At 46.7% G+C, this 26,180-nt stretch overlaps 2 protein-coding genes and 1 long non-coding RNA gene across 3 annotated transcripts; 2 read left to right on the forward strand and 1 right to left on the reverse strand.

The window, feature by feature from the left end:
- Nucleotides 1-4,547: 4,547 nt before the first annotated feature.
- Hoxb2 (homeobox B2) lies at nt 4,548-6,796 on the forward strand. Its single transcript, XM_013038006.1, has 2 exons — nt 4,548-4,946; nt 5,711-6,796. Exons 1-2 carry the CDS (start codon nt 4,562-4,564, stop codon nt 6,391-6,393), a joined length of 1,068 nt encoding a protein of 355 aa, XP_012893460.1. The 5' UTR covers nt 4,548-4,561; the 3' UTR covers nt 6,394-6,796.
- On the reverse strand, nt 6,372-7,670 carry LOC106003183. Its single transcript, XR_001175982.1, has 3 exons — nt 7,511-7,670; nt 6,923-7,080; nt 6,372-6,445 (listed from the first exon to the last, which is right to left on the reverse strand). It is a non-coding gene; the product is annotated as an uncharacterized LOC106003183 (long non-coding RNA).
- Nucleotides 7,671-19,176: 11,506 nt separating this feature from the next.
- On the forward strand, nt 19,177-20,514 carry Hoxb1 (homeobox B1). The gene is made up of 2 exons (XM_013037826.1): nt 19,177-19,756; nt 20,186-20,514. Exons 1-2 carry the CDS (start codon nt 19,177-19,179, stop codon nt 20,512-20,514), a joined length of 909 nt encoding a protein of 302 aa, XP_012893280.1.
- The last annotated feature ends 5,666 nt before the right edge of the window (nt 20,515-26,180 follow it).

Raw genomic sequence — 26,180 nt, forward strand, 5'->3', positions numbered from 1 at the left:
CGAAGGCAGGCAAGTTGTCAGGACTGAAGGTTTGCCTGTTCTGCAGCCTAAGCTCAGCTCCAGGTCCATCCCCACCCCCAGCCCCCTTGCGGACAGCGAATGGCCACAGAGGTTCTCCACTTTTCTTTTCTTGCATTGCTCTCTTGACTTAACGTGAAAACAGGGTATATTTGAACAAACTGTCTGTCCCAGGCAGGGGCTGCAGCTGGGTCTCTGTGCCTTGCTCAACCTCCTGACAGGACACTTTTGTTGCACTTAGAGTTTACATTTTAATGGATATAAAAACAACTGTGAGAGATGTCTGGGCCTGCAGAGGTCCAGCATTGCTCAAAAAGCGTGTGTTCTAGTGAACATTTTCATATATATTTATTGGTTATAGCCTGTTAAGATATTTTCTTTCCTTTTGGTATTATTTATCCCCCTACATTATGTATTTATATGAGGGAAAAAAAGGAAAAATGTACTTTTTTAGTATTTACTTGTTATAAGGGACATTGTGTTTCCTGTCATGTAAAACCAGCTATTTTAGTTTTTCTTGTACTCTAGAAAAGAGCTGTAGATTTATGTTAAACTCGTACTTATGAGCTATTGTAATTAGTTCTAAAAGGCATGAACTCAGCTCCTAATTGTCACTGTATAGTCCTGAATTTGTAGAGTTAGAGTTAATTCCCTCTTGGAACTTTCTTTGTTCTTCTGTAGTTACTTTTTCCCCCTTACTTGAAAGGGTTGTCTGTCAAACAATTCTTGAATAAACTTTCTGTTATCAATTTTATCTTGTCCTAGTGGTCCAATTTAGATAGCAGAATGAGACTGTTGATTGCCATTTTTTTTCCTCCAAGGGAAAGAGGGCATTAAAAACCCTTCCCTGACCTTTTTGTCTGATGGTCAGGTTCCTATCTGTTCCATTTCTCCCCACCTATTTTTCCAGGTTAAGTAGTTTTTTTCTCACAGGAGCCTGAGCCATTCTACCAGCTTCTTTTAAGTTTTAAGTGACAAGTGGAAGATGGACAGGGAAGTCTTGGGGGCTTTCTGTATTATTCATTCTGTTTGCCTCTCATTTTTCTCATTTATTGGCTTTTTTATTATTATTATTATGGTGTTTCTTACTTGGCTACAATGTTTGTATGCTTTCCCCAAACCAAACAAAAAAAAAAACAAAACAAGAAAATCTGGCCTATTTATTACTGCTCTTCCATGCAACCTAAACTTCACAGTTCTCTTCCGGAGCTACAAAGAAGTTGTCACGTGACCTAAAGCCCAACTATCATTGGGTCTAAAATGAAAACAAAGGAAAATGATTAATCTAAAAAAAAATGGGAAGCCTAGACTTCTCAGGTCAAACCTTAAAACTAAAGTGAAATTAAATCATTAAATAAAACCTAAGGCAGAGGGAGAGGAAGCGAGTTTGATTTCCCCTGCCAGGGAAAAGGGAAAAGAGAGTGGCAGAAGCTGTTGGAGCCAAACGTAAATAAAATGGTCCCCAGGCTAATGTGCAGCTCTGTTTCCACGATCCTTGGGAAAACTTCATTTCTTAGTCGTGGTTCCATAAAAGTTTTATCACATTGGAGCGAGGATAGAGAAGGTCTGTCAAAGATGAAATGTCACCACTGAATCGCTGGAGCCGATAAGAGCGAGAAGACAGGGTGGCTGAAATATGGAGCTAATTCGTTGAAAGAGAAGCAATGGCTGCTTGCTGAAGAGTTGCATAATTCTAATTGTAAGCGATGCACCCGCATTGCTTAATTAGGAGCATATATTTGGTGATAGTGGTATAGGAGGGGGTGAGAATTGTTCTAGGCCCACAACCTTAAAGAGAGGGCTGATTTTCATTTTTATGTTGCATCTTGGCAGTCCAAGGTTAGTAATTACAGTCTTTATGCAACAATAAATAACAATAAAAAAGCAACCTGAATTCTATACCAGCCCCTCCCCCCATCAAGTAGAATTTTAACTGGACTCAGCCCATCCAGGCAGCAAGCAATTTAGCATTGGGTCAGGCTATAATTTAAAGGCAGAAGAGCGTGCAAAGTTTGATTGGGATCAAATAACGCTCAAGGGTTTTTCTTTTTCTCTTCCTCTTCCCTGAATAACATTTTCTGAATGATGTAACTAGATGAAGGGCCATGTTTGGTCTGGGGGTGGAGGGTGGAGTGGATTGCTTATTTATCTCCTAGGACAGAGGCAGGCCAAGAGAAGATTTAGCTATAGTACAAAAAGCTGGCTTGAAGCTGGGATTGCAAATAAGAAAGAAAAAAAATCAGCCTGGTTTGGCTTGGTGTTCCTTACCTTCTGTCTGCTGGATTCCAGACTCAGCTAAAGATAGGGGTAAAAATATCTGTGTTGTATGATTCCTGGCAGGACAGAAGGGCACTCTTACCCTTTATAACACCCAAGTTTTCTGCTGTTCACTAATCTGGCCATAAAACCTGTCAGCAAGGGTTAGAGAGTTGTATTTCCTATAGGGACAGTCTCTGCCTGATTGCTTGGAGGAGCCCTGGATCCTGAAGCCAGCTGGAGTGGCTGATAGAAAGCACACAAGAGCCTATAGGGTCAGCCAGAGGCACTCCACTCTCCAAGGCCTCCCTGCACAACTTCCAGATTGCAACTATTTGGATACCGCCCATTCCCATCCTCACCTCTAAATGACAAAAAGTAAAATAAAGGTTTCCTTTGCAGCTAAGTTGCAAACCACCCTGTCTGGTTAGTTGGTTCGTTTCAGAGCAGTTCTCCAGAGCCTATCCCTGAAGCCCCCACCTCCAGCTCCCCTTTTCTCTCCTCCACCCCCCACCCTGCTACTCAGACTTCTCTGCCCTTCTTTTTAAATACTCACCACCACCCACGCCGATGTTACATTGACAGAAAGTTTCTAGTTCCAGCTCTCAGCTGAGTTGCCATTTCTCTGCTAACCAGCCTTTTCCTCCCCGGCAGGGTAATAGAGAGCCAGGAGGGGGGAGGGGAGGCCAGATCCGTGGGAGTTCTTCAGGCAAACTTTCCACCCAACTTAACGCCTTCCCTCTGTCCCCATTTCCCATCTGTTTCCTGGCTCTCCCAGAATCACCTTTCTCTGTTGCCACCCCCCCCTCAGGCCTTTTTAAGGGATATGGAATTTCGGCTGTTCCCTCTTGCTTTCCCAAAGAGCCAAATTCTTTGATGCAATCGGAGAGAGCTGTCAGGGGGCTAAGATTGATCGCCTCATCTTCTCTCCGTCCCTCTGACCCACTTATTTAAAAATCTTCCTCCAGATCGACTTTTCATTTTCTGCTTTGAGGCCTAGTTTCCCACCAATTGCTTGTGGCTCTTGAGTTTTATGCCTCCTCCCTTTAGCAAATTACAGCATTAAAGTTTAGACTATCTTAGTCTCCTTACAATAAAAAAAAAATAGAAAAAATTCTCCAGAGGCCAGAAATGGAATATCATCTTAGTGATCATTATTTCCTCTTGTATGGTCTTCAGGGAATTCTTACTAAGGGTTTGTAACACACACACACACACACACACACACACAGACAAATATGAGAGGGAAAGCCTCTTTGTCCTAGGGAAGAATCGCCACCCTCTACCCCATGTGTTGACCTGAGTTTTGAGAGTTAAATGATGGCTTCTACCTTGGTTCTTGTTCCTGCTTCTGGCTACAGATATGGGTAAGGTTGAGAGGGACATATATATCTTCTGCTACATGTATGTGTGTGAGTGGAGAGACAGGGGTGTCAGAGAGGGATGTAGGTGCCCCCCAAAAGGAAAGCAAGTGGACATAAAGAGCTTCCTGTAAACATTGGGCAAGAGAAGGGAAGCTAGGCTACATAGCTATGGAGAGAAGCTAGTGACCCCAAATTGTTCCTCATGTGTGTGTCACTTTTCTGTGTCAGACTGTGGGTGCTGGTCTACTTCCCAAGACTGAACTATTGCTTTTAGGGGCAGGGATAGGGACAATAGTGCAGCTGCTGGGAAAAATCACTTCCCTTTATTTGCACCCTAATACCTTTCCCAAATGATAGAAGCTTCTTTTTATTGCCTCCTCTTCCCTCATTGAGATTCTCTCTCTTTTCCTGGGGCAGGGAGAATACTGGCCAGAAAACAGGAATGTTTTCCCTATAGATTTGGTTATTTCTCAGATTCCTACAACCTTCCAGTCTCCCAAAGGGAGAAAGAGGTTCCTCAAGCCTTTCTGGAGAAAGAGAGTCATTGGTGTAGGAATGGGGAGGCTCATGGTGTCCAGGCTGTGGTCCTCTGGAGTTTTTGAATCAATTAAAGCAAATAATGCTTTCTGTTTTCCACCAGGCCCAGAAAAGCGATTGGCCAAGGCCGGTCCCGTGACCACGAATTCCCTGCAATTTCGCTGGGAGTCCTGGGTTTAATAGAGAGAGTCCCCATACGCTTGTATTTATCAGCAATATACAATTATAAAGGCCCAAAATTTAAAAAGAGGGAGAGAGCAAAATCTCCCCCCCCTCCTAAAATCGCTCCATCTCATAAACCTGGGGGGGGGCGGGAGGGGGGGTCCCTTCCGATCCTCCCTCCTGACGCCCCCCCCAGAAGGCCCCCTCCCCCACCATTGAAAGCCATGAATTTTGAATTTGAGAGGGAGATTGGGTTTATAAACAGCCAGCCATCGCTCGCCGAGTGTCTGACTTCCTTCCCCGCTGTCTTGGAGACATTTCAAACTTCATCAATCAAGGAGTCGACATTAATTCCTCCTCCTCCTCCTTTGGAGCAAACCTTCCCCAGCCTCCAGCCCGGCGCCTCCACCCTTCAGAGACCCGAGAGCCAGAAGAGAGCCGAAGATGGGCCTGCTCTGCCTCCACCACCGCCGCTCCCCGTCGCCCCCCCAGCCCCCGAGTTCCCCTGGATGAAAGAGAAGAAATCCGCCAAGAAACCCAGCCAATCGGCCTCGTCTCCTTCCCCAGCCGCCTCCTCGGTCTCGGCCCCCGGGGTCGGATCGCCCACAGGTCGGTAAGCTGGGGGTGGGGTGAGGGGCAGCTGGAACGGGAGGCAGAAAGAGCCATGGGGGTGGTTAAAAAAAGAAAAGTGGCAAGCCTGTTGGGGTTCTAGGGCTTGGTGGATTCGTGGGATAGGGAAGCAAAACGTCCCATTGGGGTTCAGGCCTGGCCACTGTCAGCATTTTTATTCTGCTATAGAAGTTTTGGAAGCTGGTTAGGAAAAAAATGCCCCCCCTTTCTCTCTCCCCCCTCCATGCTAGAAGAAATGGATTCGATTGAGATTTTTACACTTATCCGTGTAAAGGAATGAGCATTATTGCTGCGACTGAATCTAAAGGCAGGAAAAGATGCGTCCTCCTCCTTCTCCCAACCCTAGCAGAGGAAGGGAGAATTTAAGAGCCAGGAAAGAAAAAAAGGAGTAAAACACAATATTTATGAACCCTTTCCCCAGGTTGAATTGGAAAGTTCTGGATCAAGGGATCCACTGGGAGGACCTGGGAAGGAAGAGGGGAGGTTGGTTCTGGGAATGAAAGCAAGCCGCTCCCCGCCCCCTACGTGGCCCGTGGGCGGCTAGGAATGCCGTGCCCTGCCCGGGAGCCAGCTTCGCCACTCCGGGGTGGGAGTAGAAAGAACCGAAAAAGGTGGGAGAGCAAGCCGTGTTGGAGTGTGAAGAGACTGCTCATATTGTTTTTTTGGCGGACGGGGTAGCCTTGATCGCAGCTGAACTGAAGTAGGCCCTCGGTGACGCCCCGACTTGCTGCTTGCCTCCGCAGATGGCCCAGGACTGGCGGAGCCCGGCGGCGGCGGCGCGCGCAGATTGCGCACGGCGTACACCAACACACAACTGTTGGAGCTGGAGAAGGAATTCCACTTTAACAAGTATCTCTGCCGGCCCCGACGCGTCGAGATCGCGGCCTTGCTGGACCTCACCGAAAGGCAAGTCAAAGTCTGGTTCCAGAATCGGCGCATGAAGCACAAGCGGCAGACGCAGCACCGAGAGCCGCCTGATGGAGAGCCCATCTACCCGGGGACCCTAGAGGACACCGGGGACCCACCTGAAGAACCCTCGGCCAGCCCGCGAGATCCCTCCGCCTCTCAGGGGGCGCGGGAAGTCTGCTTTCAACCAGCCGATGTTGTTCCGGGTCCCCCGGGCGCTCCCGGCCCGGAGACTTTGGCTTCTCACTTGGAGGGTGCGGGCGCACTGAGTCCCAGCTGCGCGCTGCGCCGAGAGCGCGCGCTGGAGCCCGAGCCATTGCTGGAAGACGCCTTCCCCGAGCGGCAGGATTCGCCTTCCCTGCCTGACCTTAACTTCTTCACCACAGACTCTTGTCTCCAGCTGTCCGGAGGCCTTTCCCCCAGCTTGCAGGGCTCGTTGGACAGCCCGATCCCCTTTTCGGAAGAAGAGCTGGACTTCTTTACCAGCACGCTCTGTGCCATCGACCTGCAGTTCCCCTAATCCATTTCCTCCCTCGATCCCGACTCTTTTCATTCCTGCGTTCCTTGGTTGGCTGTTGGGAAAGAAAAAAAGAAGGAAAGAAAGAAAGAAAATCAATCCTTTACCCCTAGTCGCATTTACTAACGTGGTTTGCTAAAATTCAGGTATTATTGAATTAGCATTAAACCCGCTCCCTTCTTTCTCTTTTTAAAATGTCACAGGAAAAAAAAATCTGTTTGGTAGACTCCTTCCAACGAAATCTCAGGAATAATTAAACCCTAGGAGGGCTTTCTTAAAAAAAATTAGAGGGACCTATTTTCCTCCTTTTTTAAGTTTTACATGTAGATTATTTATTTAAATTCTTTAATAATAGGAAAAGGGGAAATATTTATTGTACATTATTTTCATAGATTAAATAAATGTCTTTATACTGTGAAAACGAGTCTTATGTTTACGTTCAGCTTCTTTATACCGTCCCCAACACCTACCCTCATTTTAGAACCCTAGCAAGATTGGTCTTGGAGGGAGAGGGTCCGGCCGGTGGCCTTACCCTCCCCCGCCCCTCTCCACGCTGGCAAAGTCCGGGTGGTACAAAGGTGACTGCTGCGTAGGGACCACTTGCCCGGCCGCGGCTCCAGGTAGCCTCGAGGGGTGGTTCTCTCATCTGTCCCCCAAGTCTCTGGCCCGGTATGGATATTCTCTTGGTTTCTGATCGGAAATAATAAGAAGTGGTGCCGGGAGGCTTCGGGGATGAGCTTGGGAGTGGCGGCTGTAGCGCCGAGGCTGAACTGAATTAGGAGGAATCCCGGGGTCCCAAGCCGGGCAGAGAGGCTTTTCCCTTCACGCTGGAAGCCTGGGGACCTGAGGCCTGGGTCCAGATCTCCCGGGGCAGCGAGGTGGGGTGCGGGCGGCAGTGGGGTGCTGGTTGTGGGTTTCTTGGGAAAGCAGGGCCAAATGCTCGGGAATGATAACTCATCTCCAAAGGGGCAAGTGAAGAGGCCAGCTGAGAAGGTGGCACGGCCAGGGCGGACACCGACGCCCGCGGGCTCCTCCAGGGATCCGGGGGAGGTGGGGAAGGCTCGATCCCCCGAGCACAAAGCCTCCAAGGAGGCCCGGGCCGCGTCGGGACAATACAGACGGAGGGCGAAGCGAGGCGCGGGGAGAGCCAGAGGGGGAGACCGGGAAGCAAAGAAGATGCTCAAAATGGCGCTGAGGCCTGGCAGCCTGGGAGGGCCAGCGAGGAGATCGTGGCGGCCATGACAGCCATGGGAGGGATGCGCCGCGGGGGTCCAGGGTGTGGGGAGCCTCCCCCCCACTACTTTCCTCCAGACTTCCAGACCTGACAGCTTTCTAGCTATTTCTTTCCCCCACCCCCATTCCCCCCCTTTTCTTTTTAAAGAATGAGGCCAATGGATGCTGAGGGCTGGGGGTGGCAGGACAGGCCGCGTGGGTGTGGGCAGGGGAGGGGACCAGCCGCTGGCCCCGAGGCCGGGCTCTTCCCTGCCGAGTGTGACTTTTGATCCTCCTTGCGGGATTTGAAGTCGGGCCAGAGCTTTCTCCGCACGCAGTCCTGCTGTCTGGGCCAACAACTTCATTTTCCATCTCAACGCCGCCATCCTATCCCTCTCCCCACCGCCCCTGCTCCCTTCCCAGCTCCGGGTCCGATCAGCTCAGCTCGGCCACGGCGGAGGCCAAGCGGGCCCAGCCAGGATCGATCTCTGCCCGTGTCTGCCTCCGGGTTTGTTCTCAGGCACGCGGAGATTTAAAGGGCCCTGGAAAGCCATTCATCCACCTCAGGTTTATTTAATATTTCTCCAGCTCAGGAACACACACCGCGGGGGCTACCTCCCCTCCGCTGAGACGCAGTTGATTTCCAAGGCCTCCCAGACTTTTCCCCAGGACCAGCAGGAACCGGACGTGGAGTACCAGGCACCCAGAGGCAGCAACTGGCAGGAAAAGCAGGAGACTCGCAGGTCACTAGGCAGGCCCATGGCTTATTATTTATTTATTTTTTTCAGTTGGGCCCTCAGTGTGGGAAGTAACCCACATTTTATTCAGCTGGAATTTAATCCCTTAAACTGTCTTAATATAGATTCATCTCGTGCATTAAATAATCTTATGTCATGTTAAATTGCGCTTATTTCTCTCATAAATTAATATAGAACAATTAGATGTGTTATTATAATACTATCGTGTATCTTATTAGTTTATTCTCCCTCATAAAATATATAGGTGTGAAATAAATTCGATATATTAAAGTAATAATACACAGCTTATTGGCTTGTGTTTATTTTCCCCATAAATAAGTAAATATACAATATATTAAAACCACACTATACATCTCATTGGGCTGTGTGTTTATTTCTCCATAAAATATGCCCACAGGCAGTGTTTAACATCTTAAAAAATCACAGCACATAAGCCATCTCTATACTAGCAAAACGAAAGAGACGTATCAGCTGGTGCCTTGATTTCAATGGACAGCCAAACTAGATAATTTGGTCTAATTAAAAATGTTCTTGCAGCTTTAGCAGGTTGTTACAAAGATCAAGAATACCAGAAGGATCTCACTAATTACCCACCCTCTAGCTTTCTTTGGTCAGAAAAGAACAGCACTCTTTTATCAATGCAAAAGAGAGGGGAAAAATGCAGGCACTGAGGAGAGACAGACACCCCATCCTGGAATCCTGGACTGCAAATACTCAGGGGCCTGTGAAGTTCCAGTTCTTTACAGCCTGGCTACTGTGGGTCCAGCAGCATCAGTATTATCTGTGAGGTAGTTAAAAATGTAGAATTTTAGGCCCCACTCCAGATCTACTGAATCTGAATCTGCAATTTAACAGGGCCTTAGTGACTTATAATAAAGTTTCAATAAATTAATTTTCAGAGGTATGGTTAGCAGGATACCTGTGGCTACTACAGAGATCTGAGGATCACAGTTCTAAGTGAGCTTGGGTGGGAAAGTCCATGAATCTTCAACTAACCACCTAAAAGCTGGAAGTGGAGCTGTCTGTGGCTCAAGTGGTAGAACACTAACTTTGAGTGAAAAAGCGAAGAGACAGTACCCAGGCCCTGAGTTCAAGCTCCAGGACTGGCACAAAAGAAGTACTATTAGAGGAGCTGGGAAGGTGGCTCAGAGGTAGAGTGCTTGTCTTGCATGCATGAGGCCCTGGGTTCGACTCCTCAGCACCACATAAGCAAAAAGAAAAAAGCCGGAAGTGGCGTTGTGGTTCAGGTGGTAGAACACTAGCCTTGAGCTGAAGAGCTGAGGGACAATGCCCAGGCCCAGAGTTCAGGACCCACGACCGGACCCCCCCCCAAAAAAAAAGCTAAATAAAATAAAGAAGTACTGTTGGATCACAGTACCACCTTTCTTTTTGCCTTCTACCCTGTTACGAATTTTTACCCCCTCCCTGTGTCACCTTTATTTTATTTTATTCTTGTCGGTTGCAGAGCTTGAACTCAGGACCGGGACGCTGTCCCTGAGCCTCTTTGTACTCAAGACTATCACTCTACCACTTGAGCCACAACACCACTTCTGTTTTTTTTGTGTGGTTAATTGGAGATAAGAGTTTGACAGGGACTTTTTCTGCCCAGGCTGGCTTCAAAGGGTGATCCTCAGATTTCAACCTCCTGAGAAGCTAGGATTATAGGAGTAAGCCACTGGCACCTGGCTATACAACACGTCTATAATAATAATAAAAGAACTTCAACCTACTGTACTTGACCCTATGACTTTCCAATTTTCCAACTCAAACTAGACTACAAAGGACAGGGAATCTCAGCTACTGCCTAAGGTTGCAGCAGTTCTGATTCTTCTTGCCAAATGAATAGGGAACCAAGAGGGATCAGCCAAAGGCTCAATCTACCTGTTCAGAGTCTTGAATTTCCAACATGCTAGGGTACGTAAAAGATTGTGGTGGTCATGACAATTATTGTGCAGGGTCCAGCCTCCAATTCAGGAAACGAAGAGATCCAACATTTCCTTTGGTTGACTACTAAAGAGGACTTGGAATTCTCTTTACAGGAAATACACAGACTTCCTGTTACTCTTCTTACACAAATTGACTATCTTTGGTGACACCATAGCAATTGGAAGAGGTGATGCACTTGCAAAAGTAATGACTCCTCTCTTTGCTTTCCCTACCCAACGTCATTAGCTTCTTTTCTCTTCTGTAGAGTCATCATTAGCTTGAGATGTTCCACTTGGCTATGAGGGAAGGGGAAGAGGAGTGGTTCCCAAGGAGGGAGGGCAGTGGATCTCTCAGTGGTGGCAGGCTAGAGGGCAGTGCCAGGCAATTGCATTCACTCCATTTTGATTGGGTAGGGCAGGAGCCCTTTTGGGTCAGGACCAACTGTGAGTGTCCTGTAGCACAGACAGGTTATAAATTGTGGTTGGAGTGGGAAGATTTCATTGTAGCCCAGAAAGCTGCTGGTCAGTCTGCCCTGCTCTTGGTGAATCATTCTTTTAAGAGGAATGGCTCATTAATATTATGGTGAAAGCAAATGACCATTAGATTGAGGAATTACTTGCAATCCTGATAACCCAGAGTCATTTAAAAAAAAAGTTAACTTATGCTTCCCCTTTCTAGACTTCATTTTTTTTAATCTGTGAAAAAAATGAAAGTGTTAAATATTTCTAATGTATTCGGCAATAATATATGCCAAAGTATATTTGTTAGTCTTCACAAATAATCCATTAAATATTTATTTTAATTTATTTATTTATATTTTATTTATGCAATTTTTTATTGTCTTTAAGTAGTTGTACAAAGGGGTTTCAATTCAACCCGTCACTTTATGAGTACAGTTCATTTTTATCAATGTCACCCCTTAATCACGCTCTCCCATTGCTCCCAACTTATTAAATATTTATTGTGGCTGGAGTCATATGCTCTTAAATGATCTTAGTATTTGACAAATCTGCTTCCCACATTACTGGTGGGACCATTTTTTAAAATATTTATTTATTTGTTTGTTTGTTGTCAGTGTCTGAGCTTGAATTCAGGGATTCATACTCTCACTTGGTTGTTTTGCTCAGGATTGGCTATCACTTGAATCTATATCACTTGAATCATGCCTCTAGTTCAGCATTTTTCTGCCTATTTGGAATGTCACAGACTTTTCTGCCTGGACTGGCTTCAAACCATAGTTCTTCAGGACTTAGCCTCCTGAATGGCTAGGTTTACAAACATTACAGGCATAAGCCACTCATGCCTGGCTCAATTTAACAAATTTTAATTTGTATCTTTATGCCAACACCCATAATTAATTAAATGAGCACGGGAAGAAATTGTTTCAGTAAGCATGTCACTGGATACAGTAATGGTAGGCCAAATCCAAGTCAAGAAATATGAGTATTCAGAAATTTCTTAGCCAAGTTTTTCTCTAGCTGGCATCTTTTGCCACCAACATTCTCCAACATTTGACTATATTTTCTCTCCCCAGCCCCTTTCCTCTTGGAGTTTGGATTTTTTCCCCCTTATTGGAGTTTGAACTCAGGGCCCCAGTCTTGCTAGGTATGTGTTCTACCACCTGAGCCATGCTCTAGCCTTTATGTTTAATTATATTTGAAAGAAATGAGGCCTTTTTTTTTTTTTTTTGTCGGTCATAGGGCTTGAACTCAAGGCCTGGGTGTTACCCCTGAGCTCTTTTGCTGTACCAATTTGAGCTCTAGCTCCACTTCTAGTTTTCTGGTAGTTAATTGGAGATCAGAGTCTTATAAACGTTCCTGCCTGGGCTGGCTTCGAACTGCAATCCTCAGATCTTAGCCTCCTGAGTAGCTACAATTATAGGCTTGAGCCATTGGCACCCAGCTAACTTTTTAATTTTTTTTCAGTTGTGGGGCTTGAACTCAGGGCCTGGGTGCTGTCCTTGAGCTCTTTTCCCTAAAGGCTAGTGCTCTACCACATTGAGCCACAGAGCCACTTCCAAGGCCATTTCATATAAAAAGAGCTGCTGAATTTCTTCTTTGATATGGTGTCAAAGACTTGTTGAATTTCTTCTTTGACATGGTGTCAAAGACTTACCTAGTCACTGGGCTTCAGAGCATAGCCACAAATTAGTGTGTGTGTGTGTGTGTGTGTGTGTTGTGTGCGTGCGTGCGTGCATGTGTGTGTGTGTGTGCACGCGCACATGCGCGCGCTGGTCCTGGGGCTTGAACTCGGGGGCCTAGGCACTGTCCCTAAACTTTTTTGCTGTTGCTCTACCTCTTGAGCCACAGTTCCACTTCTGGCTTTGTTTGTTTGTTTTGCTTTGTAATATATTGGAATTTAAGAGTCTCACAGATTTTCAGTCCAGGCTGGTTTGAATTGGGATCCTCAGATCTCAGCTAGGATTATGGGTGTGAGCTGCCAGTTCCCAGCATAGACACAAATTCTGAGGTTCTGTGAACAGCCCTGCTTAATTCTCCTTCTTACCACCCCTCTAGGTCTTTGAGAATTCATTGGACCCTTTGCATAGTGTACTAAAATGTGCTTTCGGTTAAAAACTTTCTCTTCTTTTGCAGAAGGTGCTCTCTAGGGCTCCACTTCATCCCCTCTGCCTGTTGTGGTCATGGTGGCCCAATCCTCCATTCTATATTAACCTCTTCAGCCCAGCTCAGTACCTCCTTCCCACTTCTCTCTCCCCTCTCAGTGGTGAGGAAGATTGTTGTCTGAAAGGAGTCTAACAAACTTCTCCCTCCTCAGAGGAGAGAGTAAATAGTGGAGTACTTTTAAAGCTTTTTCTAATTCCCAATTAGTACTACAGAAAAATCAGCCTGGACAGTCATTCAGATCCAAATTTAGATTGACTAAGTTTTGGTAAGGTTTCCAAGGTGGATATTTTGGTCAAAATTATTACACTGGGAGTTTTGACTGGGTGTGGATATTAGTGTGGGTGTGGGAGGATGATCAGAGAGTGGAAAAGATGGTGAATATAGTCATAATAATCTATATATGTTTAGCCGGCCGCTGGTGGCTCACACCTGTAATCAGCTACTCAGGAGGCTGAGATCTGAGGATCTCGGTTCAAAGCCAGCAGGGGCACGAAAGACCGTGAGACTCTTATGTCCAATAAACCACTCAGAAAACCGGAAGTGGTACTGTGGCTCAAGTGGTAGAGTACTAGCTTTGAGCTGAAGAGCTGAGGGACAGCGCCCAGGCCCAGAGTTCAAGCCCCACGGCCAGAAAAAAAAAAATTTGTACATGTTTATAAAAATAGAACAAGGAACTTTGAGAGCCTGGTTTCAGAAAGGGGAGAGGTAGAAAGAAGATGAAGTAGAGGGTCAGCCTGATCAATATGCATTGTAAGCTGGGTATTGATGGCTTACACCTGTAAGCCTAGCTATTTAGAAGGCTGAGATCTGAGAATCATGGTTCAAAGCCAGCCAGGGTAGGAAAGTCTGTGACACTCTTATCTCCAATGAACTACCAAAAGAGCCAAAAGTGGATCTATGGCTCAAGCAGTAGAGCACTAGCCTTGAGCAAAAAAGCTCAGAGATAGTGCCCAGGCCTTGAGTTCAAGCCCCAGAACTGAACACTAAAATAAATAAATTAAATAAATAAATAAATAAAATACCCTTGTGCTACTAATTGATACTAACAACAACTATCACATTTTGAGTTGGGCGCCAGTGGCTCATGCCTGTAATCCTAGCTACTCAGAAGGCTGAGATCTGAGGATCTTGGTTCAAAGCCAGCCCTGGCAGGAAAGTCTGTGAGACGCTTTTCTCCAATAAATAACTAGAAAACTGGAAGTGGAGCTGAGGCTCAAGCGGTAGAGTGCTCACCTGGAGCTGAAGAGCTCAGGGACAGCACCCAAGCCCAGAGTTCAAGTCCCATGACCAACAAAAAAAAAATTTGCATTTTGATAAATCCAATTATTTATTTATTATTATTACTATTGGGGCTGTGATTTAAACTTAGAACTTCATGTACACTAGGTAAGTGCTCTGCCATTGAGCCATACCCCTCAGCCCTGGATAAAACTTATTAAATCCATAATTATTTTAATTCTTTATTTACTCAGCTTTTTATTTTTAATTAATGTACTTTATTGTTATTACAGAGGTGATGTTCAGAGGGATTACAATTATATATCAGGTAATGAGTACATGTCCTTTATTCTATTATTTATTTAGTTAGTTATTTTTGTCACACATGGGGCTTGATATCGGCCTGGGAGCTGTCCCTCAGCTCTTCAGCTCAAGGTAGATGCTCTACCACTTGAGCCACAGTACCACTTCCAGTTTTCTGGTGGTTGATTGGAGATAAGAGTCTCAAGGACTTTTCTGCCTACGCTGGCTTTGAACCAGGATCCTCAGATCTCAGCTTCCTGAGCAGCTAGGCTTACAGGTGTGAGCCACCAGCGCTCAGAGCCTTTATTTTTTATTTTTAAGATGGAATCTTACTTTATAACCTAGGCTGGATTCAAATTTGTGATCTTGTGACCAATCTGCCTCTGCTTTTCCAGTGTTGAGATTATAGGCATGCCACTAAAAAATTCCAAGCATTTCTCTTTTCTTTCCTTTTTTTTTTTTTTTTTTTTTTAGGTAAGGTATCACTATGTAGTCCAGGCTTTCCTTGAACTCAAGATTTCCCTGCCCTAGTCTCTTATTTATTTATTTTTTTGGTCATAGGGTTTGAACTCAGGGCCTTGGCACTGTCCCTGAGCCTTTTTTGTACTCAAGGCCAATGCTCTACCACTTGAGCCACAGTGCCACTTTCAGTTTTTGAGTGGTTAATTGCAGTTTGGGGACTTTTCTGTCTCGGCTGGCTTTGAACCATGATGCTCACATTTCAGCCTCCTGAGTAGCTAGGATTGTAGGCATGAGCCTGGCTTAATTTATTGTTCTTTTGGTTTTTTTTTTGTTGTTGTTGTTGGTCGTAGAACTTGAACTCTGGGCTTGGGCGCTGTCCTTGTGCTCTTCAGCTCAACGCAAGCGCTCTATCACTTGAGCCACAGTGCCACTTCCAGTTTTCTAGTGGTTTATTGGAGATAAGTGTCTCACAGATTTTCCTGCATGGGATGGCTTTGAACTGCGATCCTCAGATCTCAGCCTTCTGAGTAGCTAGGATTACAGGTGTGAGCCACCAGCACTTGGCTTAATTTATTGTTTTTTATATTATTAATTAGGCTTTAGCTCCTAATGCTTCACTTTAGGGGATAATCCTTTGCCTAAACACAACTTGCTCTATCCTCAAAGAAATTAGCATATGATAAAATATACACTGTATAATATATGGTGATTTGTAACATTAAAAAATAGTGCATATACTATTTTCCTACCACATATTTCTACATTTTAATATGCTAGTTATATTAAAAAACAGAAGGCTGACTTACACTATTTCAAAATGTGCATGTAATGTTATTATCATACATCTATAAAGTTTTCTGTGGTTTATATTTTCCTGTTTGCTTTAATCCCACTAACAATGCAGCAAAGTAAATAGTATTAAATCCATTCTTCTTCTCTGAAGCTGAAACTAAGCCAAGTCAAGAAACTTGTCCAGGGACCTAATGCTAAGGAATGGTTAAGCTAGGACTTGAATACAAGTGGTCCAGTGCCAAGCCTCATGCTCATCCCATTTCAATATGCGCCACACAGTCTAGTTCTCAATCAGATTCATGACAGTTTAATAATCTCACATTCAAAGAACAACACTGAGTTCACATGCATCCTTCTTTCAAAGCATCACAAAGCCATCTCTCACAGTGGAAGAAATTTTAAAATCCTCTAGATATCCTTCTAGTTCAGAAGCTTCAACCTTAGATCTTGGGTTTGGCCTCCCAAAATTTGGGCGGAGAAAGTCAATGGAGACACCTGAGTCCTAGCCAAAGAACTGTTAGATTATTTCTACCAATCTCTAAATAGCCCAAGTAGTTTTCTCTGAAGAAAAGACCACAATCTAAAATGTAAACTTTTAACATACCCTTATTCTGCTTAGAATAGTTTGTCTGCATTATTAGCATAAGGACCCAAACCCTTGAATATAATTTTTTAGTTCTAATCATACCTACATTCTCCTATCTAAAAATGTAAGCAGATTATACAAACTAGGGAGTCAATTTTTATTTGGATATTGAGTCCACTCAGACTCTCTCTGGTGAATTTCATCTGCCCAACCAGGAAACCCAACATGGTTGGGAATACAGGGGGAATACAACTTGCAGCTCTCAAGCATTCTCCCCATCCCAACTCCAGGACTGGGGCTTGAATTTAAAGACTGGCAGTTAGCCCTTAGCTTTTTCACTCAAAGCTGGAACGCTACCGCTTGAGCCACATCTCCATGTCTGGCTTTTTGCTGGTTAATTGGAGATTAGAGTCTCACAGACTTTCCTGTTTTAGCTGGCTTCAAACTGTGATCCTTAGCTCTCAGCTTCCTGAGGAGCTAGAATTCCCAGATTACCAGGGCCCAGCTCCAAGTCTTTTTTATACTGATTTAGAATTCACTTTCTCCTTTAGATCTCAAATTGGTCCCTTTCATTAGGAAGCCAAGGGGTGAGGTGGGAAGGTTTTCTCTGGGATGATGGAAAGGTAGGCGAGGAATGAAGCAGGTCCAAAGTCACACATAGGCCTAGCTCAGATTTAGGGTCAGAAGACAAACTCCAGCTCCCTATATCCATGGGTCTGGTCTTCTGTGGACAGCATCTTAAAATAAGAGAAAAGATTTGGGAGCAGCTACAAACTCTCCTCCAGAAAAAGGGGAAAGCAGAAAGGAATCTGCTTGCTCCCATCTCCAAAATCCTTTTCTCTTCAATCTCTCTGCAGGCCAAGCCCCCATCTCAAAGCTCCTCTCCTTTGTTTGTCTGGAAACATTCTCTCACCCTCCCCCATAGCCTCTCTCTTAAGGAAGTTACTAACTGGTCTCCCTCTGTCCTGTTTGCTTGGGTCTAAAGAGTACCTGTGAGGATGGAAAGAAACTGGTTCCATGAAGTACTTCAAACTCTGTCTTAGTAGAGGGTGAAGCATACACAGTTCACACTTTCTCAGGGAAGAGAAAGGTTGTATGATTCTGGCAATATAGTATACAAAGCAGGAGGGCCAACAATAGAAACAGACATGGACAATAAGGAGGATTGAAAGCCAGAAAGAGACGAAGAGAGACAACTTTGAGGTCCCTTGTTGGAGGGATGAGGGTATTTACCCCTCCCATTCTCAAAGAAACCTGAGAAATGTTAAGAGCCCTTCCTGGAACCTGTTCCACCTGCTTCCTCTTCGTCTCCGAACTCCATTGTTTATGGAGATCCATCCCTGAACTCTTGCCCTCCTGGACTTGCCCTAGCTCAGGCCCCAGGCCTCCAGTCAGGCAGACACCCTGACAGGTTACAAATGAGTGTGGGTGTTGGGTTGCGTCAAGCCCTTGTCTTCTGAGTCCGGAGGAGGAGAAGAATCAATGGACTCTACCTAAGAACTCTTCCAGTCCCATCCAGGGACTAAGAGAGTGAGAAAGGCACTTCCTGTTTCCCCTGCCCCCCCCAACCCTAACCCAATAAGACAGTGCAGAAAAGGCTGAAGCTGCTCTTCTCACTCTTGGTATTCACTAACTAAGGGCCTCTGCACGGATCTCTCATTTCTCTGAGCAAACTCACTTTATCCTAGAACATTTGTGGGAAATTTGGGCCATCTCTAACTAGTATTAGATTCAGGAGATAGAGGATGATGAAGGAGAGAGGGCAGGAGAAAGAACCAGAGGAATGCAAGATCTCCACTAGCTTCAAATACTTTGGAAAAAGAATAAAATTTCCCCTCCTCTCCACTCCCCTGTGAACATCACCTTGCTCTGCTCATTGCTGCTCTCTGGAGAGACATAAGGAGTTATTTAAGTCTGAGTGAGTGAGCCAGCTACAGCTATGGATGGCTAGAGAGAGGATAAATACATCTAGAGAGATGAGTTGATGGATAGGTGGAGAACAAATATAAATATGGAGAGAGATGGACGAACAGAGAGATGGATTGAGACAGAGAATATAAAGAGAGGCTGAGGGAAAGAAATGGATGGGGGAGCGTTTATGTAGAGAGATGGAGCCAGAAATGGGGCATTTCTCACCCTCCTCTTCACATTTCTCTAGTCCTGTCTTGCTTCCTTGAAATGCTATTTTCCCACCCCTCACTTAATGAAGGCTTTCTTGGGAGTTTTAGACCTTGTCTTACACCCTGAGGTGTTTTTACACCCCCTCCCTTCACAGTCATCCATTTGGCCCAAGATAACGCACCTCACCCCGCTGCTCTAGCCCATCACCCAAGAGAAAGAAACAGTAAAAACCAAGTTGGGCAAAGTAGGCAACTGGATTTCACCCATCCTCTAGGTATTGGGAAGGGGGGGCATCTTTGAGGGGTGGGAAGCGTGAGGGACAGCTGGGTTGAATTTGTCCAAATCTAATAATCTAGGGGCCTATTGAAGGCATTGGGGGCTGGGAAGGGAGGGAAGTCTTGAATATTCTTCCAACTTTAACCCCCCCTCCCTCTGGTCCCTTCTTTCCAAAAGTCTTTGAAGAAAGATGTTTTTGACGCTTCCACGTCACTCTCAGATGGATGGGCTGTGGGTGATTGAAGTGTCTTTGTCATGCTAATGTTTGGGGGGTGATGGATGGGCGCTGGGGCTGCCAAACTCTGGCCCGCTTAGCCCATTGGCCTGGGAGAGATCACATGTGGGTCCCCCCCACCCCCATTCCCTACTCTTTTCCTAGGGGAGCGCTGGGCCCAGGCGTTCTGGCTCAGGCCATGGATGCAAGCCTCAGGGCTGTGACATACTGCCGAAAGGTTGTAGGGCAAGAGGGTGTCTCCCCCAAACGGGCCGACCCTCTTGCGGCCTACGCATGGACTATAATAGGATGAACTCCTTCTTAGATTACCCACTCTGTAATCGGGTATCCAGCGCTTACAGCAGCGCCCATAGCGCCCCGGCCTCTTTCCCCCCCAGCTCGGCTCCAGCCATTGACAGCTACCCAGGAGAAGGTCGCTATGGTGGGGGGCTGCCCAGCCCAGCGCTCCAGCAGACCTCGGGCTATCCCGCCCAGCAGCAGCCTTCAACTCTGGGGGTACCATTTGCCAGCTCTGCACCCTCGGGGTACGCCCCAGCCGCCTGCAGCCCCAGCTACGGGCCTTCTCAGTATTACTCTCTGGGTTCACCAGAAGGTGAAGGAAGCTATTTTCAACCATCCAGCTACGGGGCCCAACTAGGGAGTTTGCCGGATGGCTACGGAGTGAGTGGGCCTGGCCCGGGGCCCTACCCTCCACCGCAGCCCTCCTACGGGACTGAACAGAGCGCGGGCTTTGCACCAGCCTATGCAGATCTCCTCTCAGAGGACAAGGACTCTTCGTGCCCTTCAGACTCCAGCACGCCCACGGCCCGGACCTTCGATTGGATGAAGGTTAAGAGGAACCCACCCAAGACAGGTAGGGCTCAAACGTGGTCCAAGGCAGCTCAGATGCCCGGCACTGAAGTGGCTGAGGCTGGCCTCTTCTCTCTCAGTCCCTCTGATCGGGGCAGGTAAGTACAGTCTGTGGGTCTCAGATCAGATGAGATCACCCCCCTTTTCCTCATCTTCCCGCGCAGTTAAGTGCAGGGTAACCCCCTAAGAGTAGTCCTCCATCCTTACCCTATTTCCTGCTCTGTGTGTCCAGTTTGCAATCAGGACTAAGTGGGGCAGGGGAGGTTGGAAGTATGGGGATGGCTGCCTCCAATTCTCCCCATGGAGAGCTGAAGTTGGACCGGACAGTAAATGAAGTACAGCCTGGATTGGGGTGGGGTGGAGTGGCGGGGGGGAGCGGAGAGGAGAAAGAGGTGAAGGAACTGAGCTACCTTTCTCCCCGCCCCACCCCTAGCGAAGGTGTCGGAGCTGGGACTGGGCGCTCCAGGTGGCCTCCGCACCAACTTCACCACCAGGCAACTGACCGAGCTGGAGAAGGAGTTCCATTTCAACAAGTACCTGAGCAGGGCCCGAAGGGTGGAGATCGCCGCCACCTTGGAACTCAATGAAACGCAGGTCAAGATTTGGTTCCAGAACCGACGCATGAAGCAGAAGAAGCGAGAGCGAGAAGGAGGCCGGGGACCCCTCCTTCCACCAGGTTGCTGCAAGGAGGCTGTGGGAGAGGCCTCCGACCAGTCCACATGTACCTCCCCCGAAGCCTCGCCCAACTCCATCACCTCCTAAACCAATCTCCCAAAGAACAGGGGCTCTTCTTGCCACTGGAGCACCCCCATCCAGCTCTCTCCTAGGCTCTCCCCACTTTCACTGCCCTGGTGACCCTCTCTTAGGCTAGGGTGCCAGTTCATAGCTGTCCAAGGAAGGGGAGCAGGAGCTGGGAAAACATTTTTTCCCAGGTCTGGGCATGGGGTGGGAGTGGGGGGGGGTTGATGGCTGGGGATCCTACGGGACCTGAGAGTTTCAGAGATGTGTCCCAACCAGTCAAAGATGAAGGCAAGGGCTCTGCCTTTGATTTTGGCATCCACTGGGGTGGGGGTGGGAGCCAGCCCAACGCCCTGGATTCTTCCTTCTTCCCCTACCAACTTCAGTTCAGTGCCTTTAAGCTTGGAGAACTAGATCATGCACTCCTACCCCAACTCCTCTTTGTAGGCCTGGGATTGGATTTGCTTGTGTGTGATGTGTTTGAGTGCAGGTATGTTATCACCAATCCTTAACCCAGTCACCACAGACCTTACAATAGCATCAGCTTGCCTTGTGACAGACCAAAAAGCTCTTCCTTGTAACCTTATGAGCCAACGCCTGGTACATTTCGATTGCACTACTGCAGCCTGCAGAGGTTGTTTTCTGAAACCCGGCCCCTCCCACTAGCGACCTCATCACTAAATCACCAAAGTGTTGTGGAACTTGAGACTTCAGAGACTTCTAGAATGAAGCACAAGGACTGCCTTGAGCAAGTCTCAGCCAGGAAGGAGCAGGCACCCTCCCACTGTACCCCCATCCTTATTTATTGTCTCCTGGAGTTCCAGGAACTTCTTTCCCAGCTCTGTCCCTACTCCTGGAATCAGTCAGCCCAGGGAAATCCAGGTACCAGGAGAACTCCCCGCAGCGCAGCGCCAAGTGTTTCTCTGAGTGAAGTAGAGTATATGGGAAACTCAGGCCCCAAGCAAGCCAGGTGTGTGTGTGTGTGTGTTCGCGTGCGCGCATGTGTGTGTTTTTCTTTCTGTATATCTAACTACCTCAATTCAATAAAAGCTGTTTCCTTCTCTATCTTGCCGCCTCTGCTTCTCCTTCTAGGGGTAGAAGAGGCCTGCTAACACCATGAGACTGTTGGCTGGTTGGGCTGGAAAAGCTGAGCTTTTTCTCAAGGGGGGGGGAAAGAGAAGAACTTCCTGGGTTCGGGCCTAAGCAGAATTGGAGCTGGGCCATGTAGATGCAACAGTATGATTGCTCACTGAAAGTCTCCCCATCATCAGGGAACCCAGCTGGGAGGGGTAAGCTGGTCTTGAAAGAAGAGCAGGAAGGAAGGGAAAGAGGACAAAAAGAGGGTGTAAGGGGAGGGGCAGGTAAACTCGATTTTTTTTCACTTTCCCTTCCTCCATCCCTTCTTTCCAGAGCTGGGCTTGGTATACGGAGGAGTAAAGCTGGCAAAGGTCGGGCTGCCTGGTGCTCCTTGCCCTCATTCTTGCTCAGAGAAAGCCACAGGATGGATTGTTGCCTAATTCCGGACTGGCACACAGATTGACATCTCCCCTCCTTCCCCAGCACCCTCCCTCCAGCCCGTGCCCTTCCACACAGGGACCTCACTCGTACCTCTGCCTTACCCCGACTCTGGCTGGCTCAGGGCGATTGCCCGGTCTCCCAGGCCTGGATGGCTAGGGGAGCGGGACTATGCAAAGGAGAGATTGTGGCGGTGGTTGGAGAAGGCGCACCGGGTAATCGGAGGGCTACAAAGTCTGGCATGGGCGGAGGCCGCTGAGCTCGGTTCGCTCTGCTCATAAGCTGACCTTTTTACCTCTAAGCACTTCTAGGCTTTCCAAACAAGCCTGCGGCGCACCCAGAGGGTAGCTATTGTCTCTCTGCGGGTCCCACTAGCAAAACTTAGGTCTGCAGAGGTCGGGGATCCGGGCTCGGGTAGCTCTTCCCCGAGGTGCTGAAGCGATGAGGCTCTAGGCTGGGGTGGGGGGGGGCGTCTATTGATTCTGATTCTTGTTGCGGTGAAGGGGGGCGAGCGGGGGGGGGGGGGGGGGAGAATGGGGGGAAGGAAGCCTGCGGCCCTAGTGCCAGGACAGCACTCCGGGGGGGATTGTCCTACCTAGGTCCCATCTGTTTTGACTTGTGGCCTTTGAAAGGAAGACAGGCAGAGAAAAGGACGACGAACAAACGTAAGGACTGCTGAGCATTTGCTTCCTCCGAGAAACCGGTGACGTTATTCCAGAGGCACCGTCATCCATAATTGCACAGCCCAGCTGGAGAGGAAAAATGTCTTGCAAGGGGAAGCCTAGCTTTCCCAGGGGCTACTCTATTGCCCACTGTCTTAAAAAAAAATCTATTAGTTGCTTTTCTGCATTTAATTGAAATTGCCACTAAGCTTGACTTCCCCAAAGGGGTCACCTTGACAGAGAGGACAGAGCAAGTGTCTAAGAAAACAAAATTCTCCTTGCTTGGAGCCATTCAATAGCACCTTCCAACAAAGGTTGGCTCTCTTCCCGCCCCCCCCCCCTCAACCTTTAGACAGGATAGAAGAGGAAGGAACAGAGTTCAAGGTAAAGCTGGACTTCAAGGATGGCAGAGCTAGGTTTCTGACAGAATAACATGACCTGGGTAAGGAATGGTAGAAGGGACAGGAGAAAAAGGAAGTGTGGAGCATTTGATTTTTGGTCATACATGGCAGAAGGAAGCATCACATTCTCCAGGGAAGGGAGAGGGGCAAATCAATTCTTCATTAACACAGAGGCAAGCACAAAATAACCCACAGTCAATCTGAACCTCACACTCAGGTTTCTTAGATGCGAAGATGCAGTCTCCTACTGAAGACATTGCTCTCTCCTGCTAGAATGCTATTTCCAGTCAGAGTCCCCACACAGGTCAACAGAAGATATTTATTTGGAGAAAGAAAAACAATCTCATGGTATATTTTTCTTATCCTAAGTAACAAAAGACAGAATGATAATCAAGAACCCATTCTGCTCCAATTGACCCAAATCATGGATGACCACGATATATATATATATATATGTTCCATTTCAAGTCTTCTGGGGAGTAAAATTTGAAAGCCTTCTAAAGATCAGATCTTAAACAATATTTTAAAAGTTAAAATTTTAATCCAGGTGCTGGTGGCTCATGCCTGTAATCCCAGCTACTCTGGAGGCTGAGATCTGAGGATTTCAGAAGATAAGAGCCTTATCTCCAGTTAACTACCCCAAAACTAGAAGCTATGGCTCAAAATGGTAGAGCTGTAGCCTTGGACCAAAAAGCTCAGAGACAGTGCCCAGGCTCTGAGCCTTGAGCCCAAGCTCAAGCCCCATGGACTAACAACAACCAAAAATTTACACACATATATACACATTAGGTTGAAAGTTTGTCACCTTTTCTGAGGAGTACTTCCTCTTGGCCCCTGGCTGCCAAAATTGGAGGGCAGTCAAGTCTCTCCTCTCCCAGACTCTTTGCACCATCTGTTTCTCAAACCAAGTGTGAATGTTTCCTCTCCTATTTGCCTTTTTTCCCTTAGCATTTGTTCTCTCAATGTGAATCCCTTTGATCTTCTGGATGAGAGAAAAGAAGGGGTGGGGGGAGGAGTAAAACTCCTCCGAAGTTCTTCTTGTAATTCCAGGATTTCTTTGTTATTCCCTGTGCCAATACCTCTGAGTGCCTGGTCAGGAGTCAGGGTGGAGAGGTTGGATGAGGAGGTTCAGAACTGTGAATAGCTGATTTGGATGAAGGAGAAGAGGCTGGCTCACAAAGGAAGTCCAATAAGGTTGGAGAGATATCTGATATACCTGTGCTCAAGTCAAAGTCCTGCCTGGAGCTAGCCTTGTGGTATGGGCAAATTGCCTAATTTCTTGTGCCCAGTTGCATTGTTTATTAAGTCGGATATGGTTGGCACTTTAGCTCAGGGCTTATATTGGCATTAAATGGGTTAATATTTGTAAAATGTTTGAAACACACCTTAATAAGTATGAGCTAGAATAATATTTTTGCTCCTATTTTATTTTATATGCTTATGTTTATTATCTCTATAGAATAATAATTATTAGGGCTCAGAAACTGGCTTAGTGATAGAGTTTTTGCCTTGCATGCATGAAGCCCTGGGTTCAATTCCTCAGTACTACATAAATGGAAAAAGGTGGAAGTAGTGCTGTGTCTCAAGTGGTAGAGTGCTACCTTGAGCAAAAGAAGCTCAGGGACAGTGCCCAGGCCCTGAGTTCAAGCCCCAGGACTGGCAAAGAATAATAATAATAAAAGATATATACTCACTTCTCTTTTTATAGTCTGAGGGTATCTTGAATATGTCACATTTCACATTCATGACTTGTTTGATCTCTTGTCAGTGCATGAGGCTACTAGTGGAAAGAATTTTCTTCTTGCCAACTGAGGACACCCAAGTCTTCTGGCAGACACCTCCTCCTTGCTCTGCTCTCCACCTGCCCCCCTGTACAATAGAAGAGCTATATTGACCTCTTACGTTCTTTCTCTGCCTTCTGCATTATGGGAAGATGGACATGAAGTCTGGAAGGCAGGCCCTTCAAGTTCTTGATTTAGAGTAGCCAAGGGCAAAGGTTCTGAACTACAACTTAGTTTTCTGTGTGGTCCCTCTTTTCCTTTAGCTTACCATGCTGCCTATAGTGAATGCAGAGTTGAGAGTTCAGTAGAGATGTTCTATTTCATATATTCACAAGACATTTTTTTTCCTACTACTTCCTTACACTGGGCTACATTGTTGGCATTGGTATGATAAAAGCAGACAGACATCTTGGAGCTTCTGTTTTCCTCCCCCCTCCCCCCCCCCCACTGTAGCAGCACGTTTCCTTGGCATTGTGACTATAGGACTTGCTGCCAGGGAATAAAATAATTATGAATGAAATGCTTCAGGGGCATCCCACTGGTATTGGGTATTGGTTTATAGTAAAGACACAAGGAGGGGTATTTTTGATAGGGCAGTCTCCTGGCACAAATTTGGGAACACATTCTCATTGTCGTCCATGAAATTGGCGCCCCCTGCAGTTGTACTAGCCATTTCCCTGGCTTCAAGGATTTTTTTTTTTTTTTTTGCACGACTTTGCATGACTCAACCATGGTGTCCCAGATGCTTCAGCGTTCACTGTTTCCCTGCTCTCAATGTGCTTAATATAATGTGTGTATACTGGATGGGACAGGAATTGGAGAGACAAAAATATTCAATGTAAGCAGCTGCAGACTTTTGTTCAAAGGTTGACATCCTGGCTCTCCCATGTGTCATTCTCTTCACTGGAAAAGAAATAGAGTCCAGAGGGGAAATTTTTATTTTTATTTTTGTAGAAAAACAGGAGTCTTGAGTTTACCAAGGGCCCCCTTTGTGTCCTTGGATAATTCACCTAACCTGAGACTAACTTTCTAGAACTGAACATAAATTGAAGAACCCCACAATGGCTTGATTCATTCTTCCTGAGGATAGAAGATGTAGGTAAGAAAGAAGGGCAACTTCGTGGGAGGTACAAGGTAGAAAATAGGGGAGGGGGAAACAGCCTGTTGGAATGTATTTTATTGGACCAGTGAGAACTAATTAAAATGACTCTGAATTTCCTTCAAGTTCTCATGATCATTGGCCTGGATCCAAATTATTTGTGTCCCTGTAGGCTTTTCTTCTTTTTGGGGGGAGGGCGGTGGGAACCCCACAAAGCATGCTCCCTCTGCTT

This window comes from Dipodomys ordii, unplaced genomic scaffold (genome assembly GCF_000151885.1).
Source record: "Dipodomys ordii isolate 6190 unplaced genomic scaffold, Dord_2.0 Scaffold7, whole genome shotgun sequence".
NCBI classification, from domain to species: Eukaryota; Metazoa; Chordata; class Mammalia; order Rodentia; family Heteromyidae; genus Dipodomys; species Dipodomys ordii.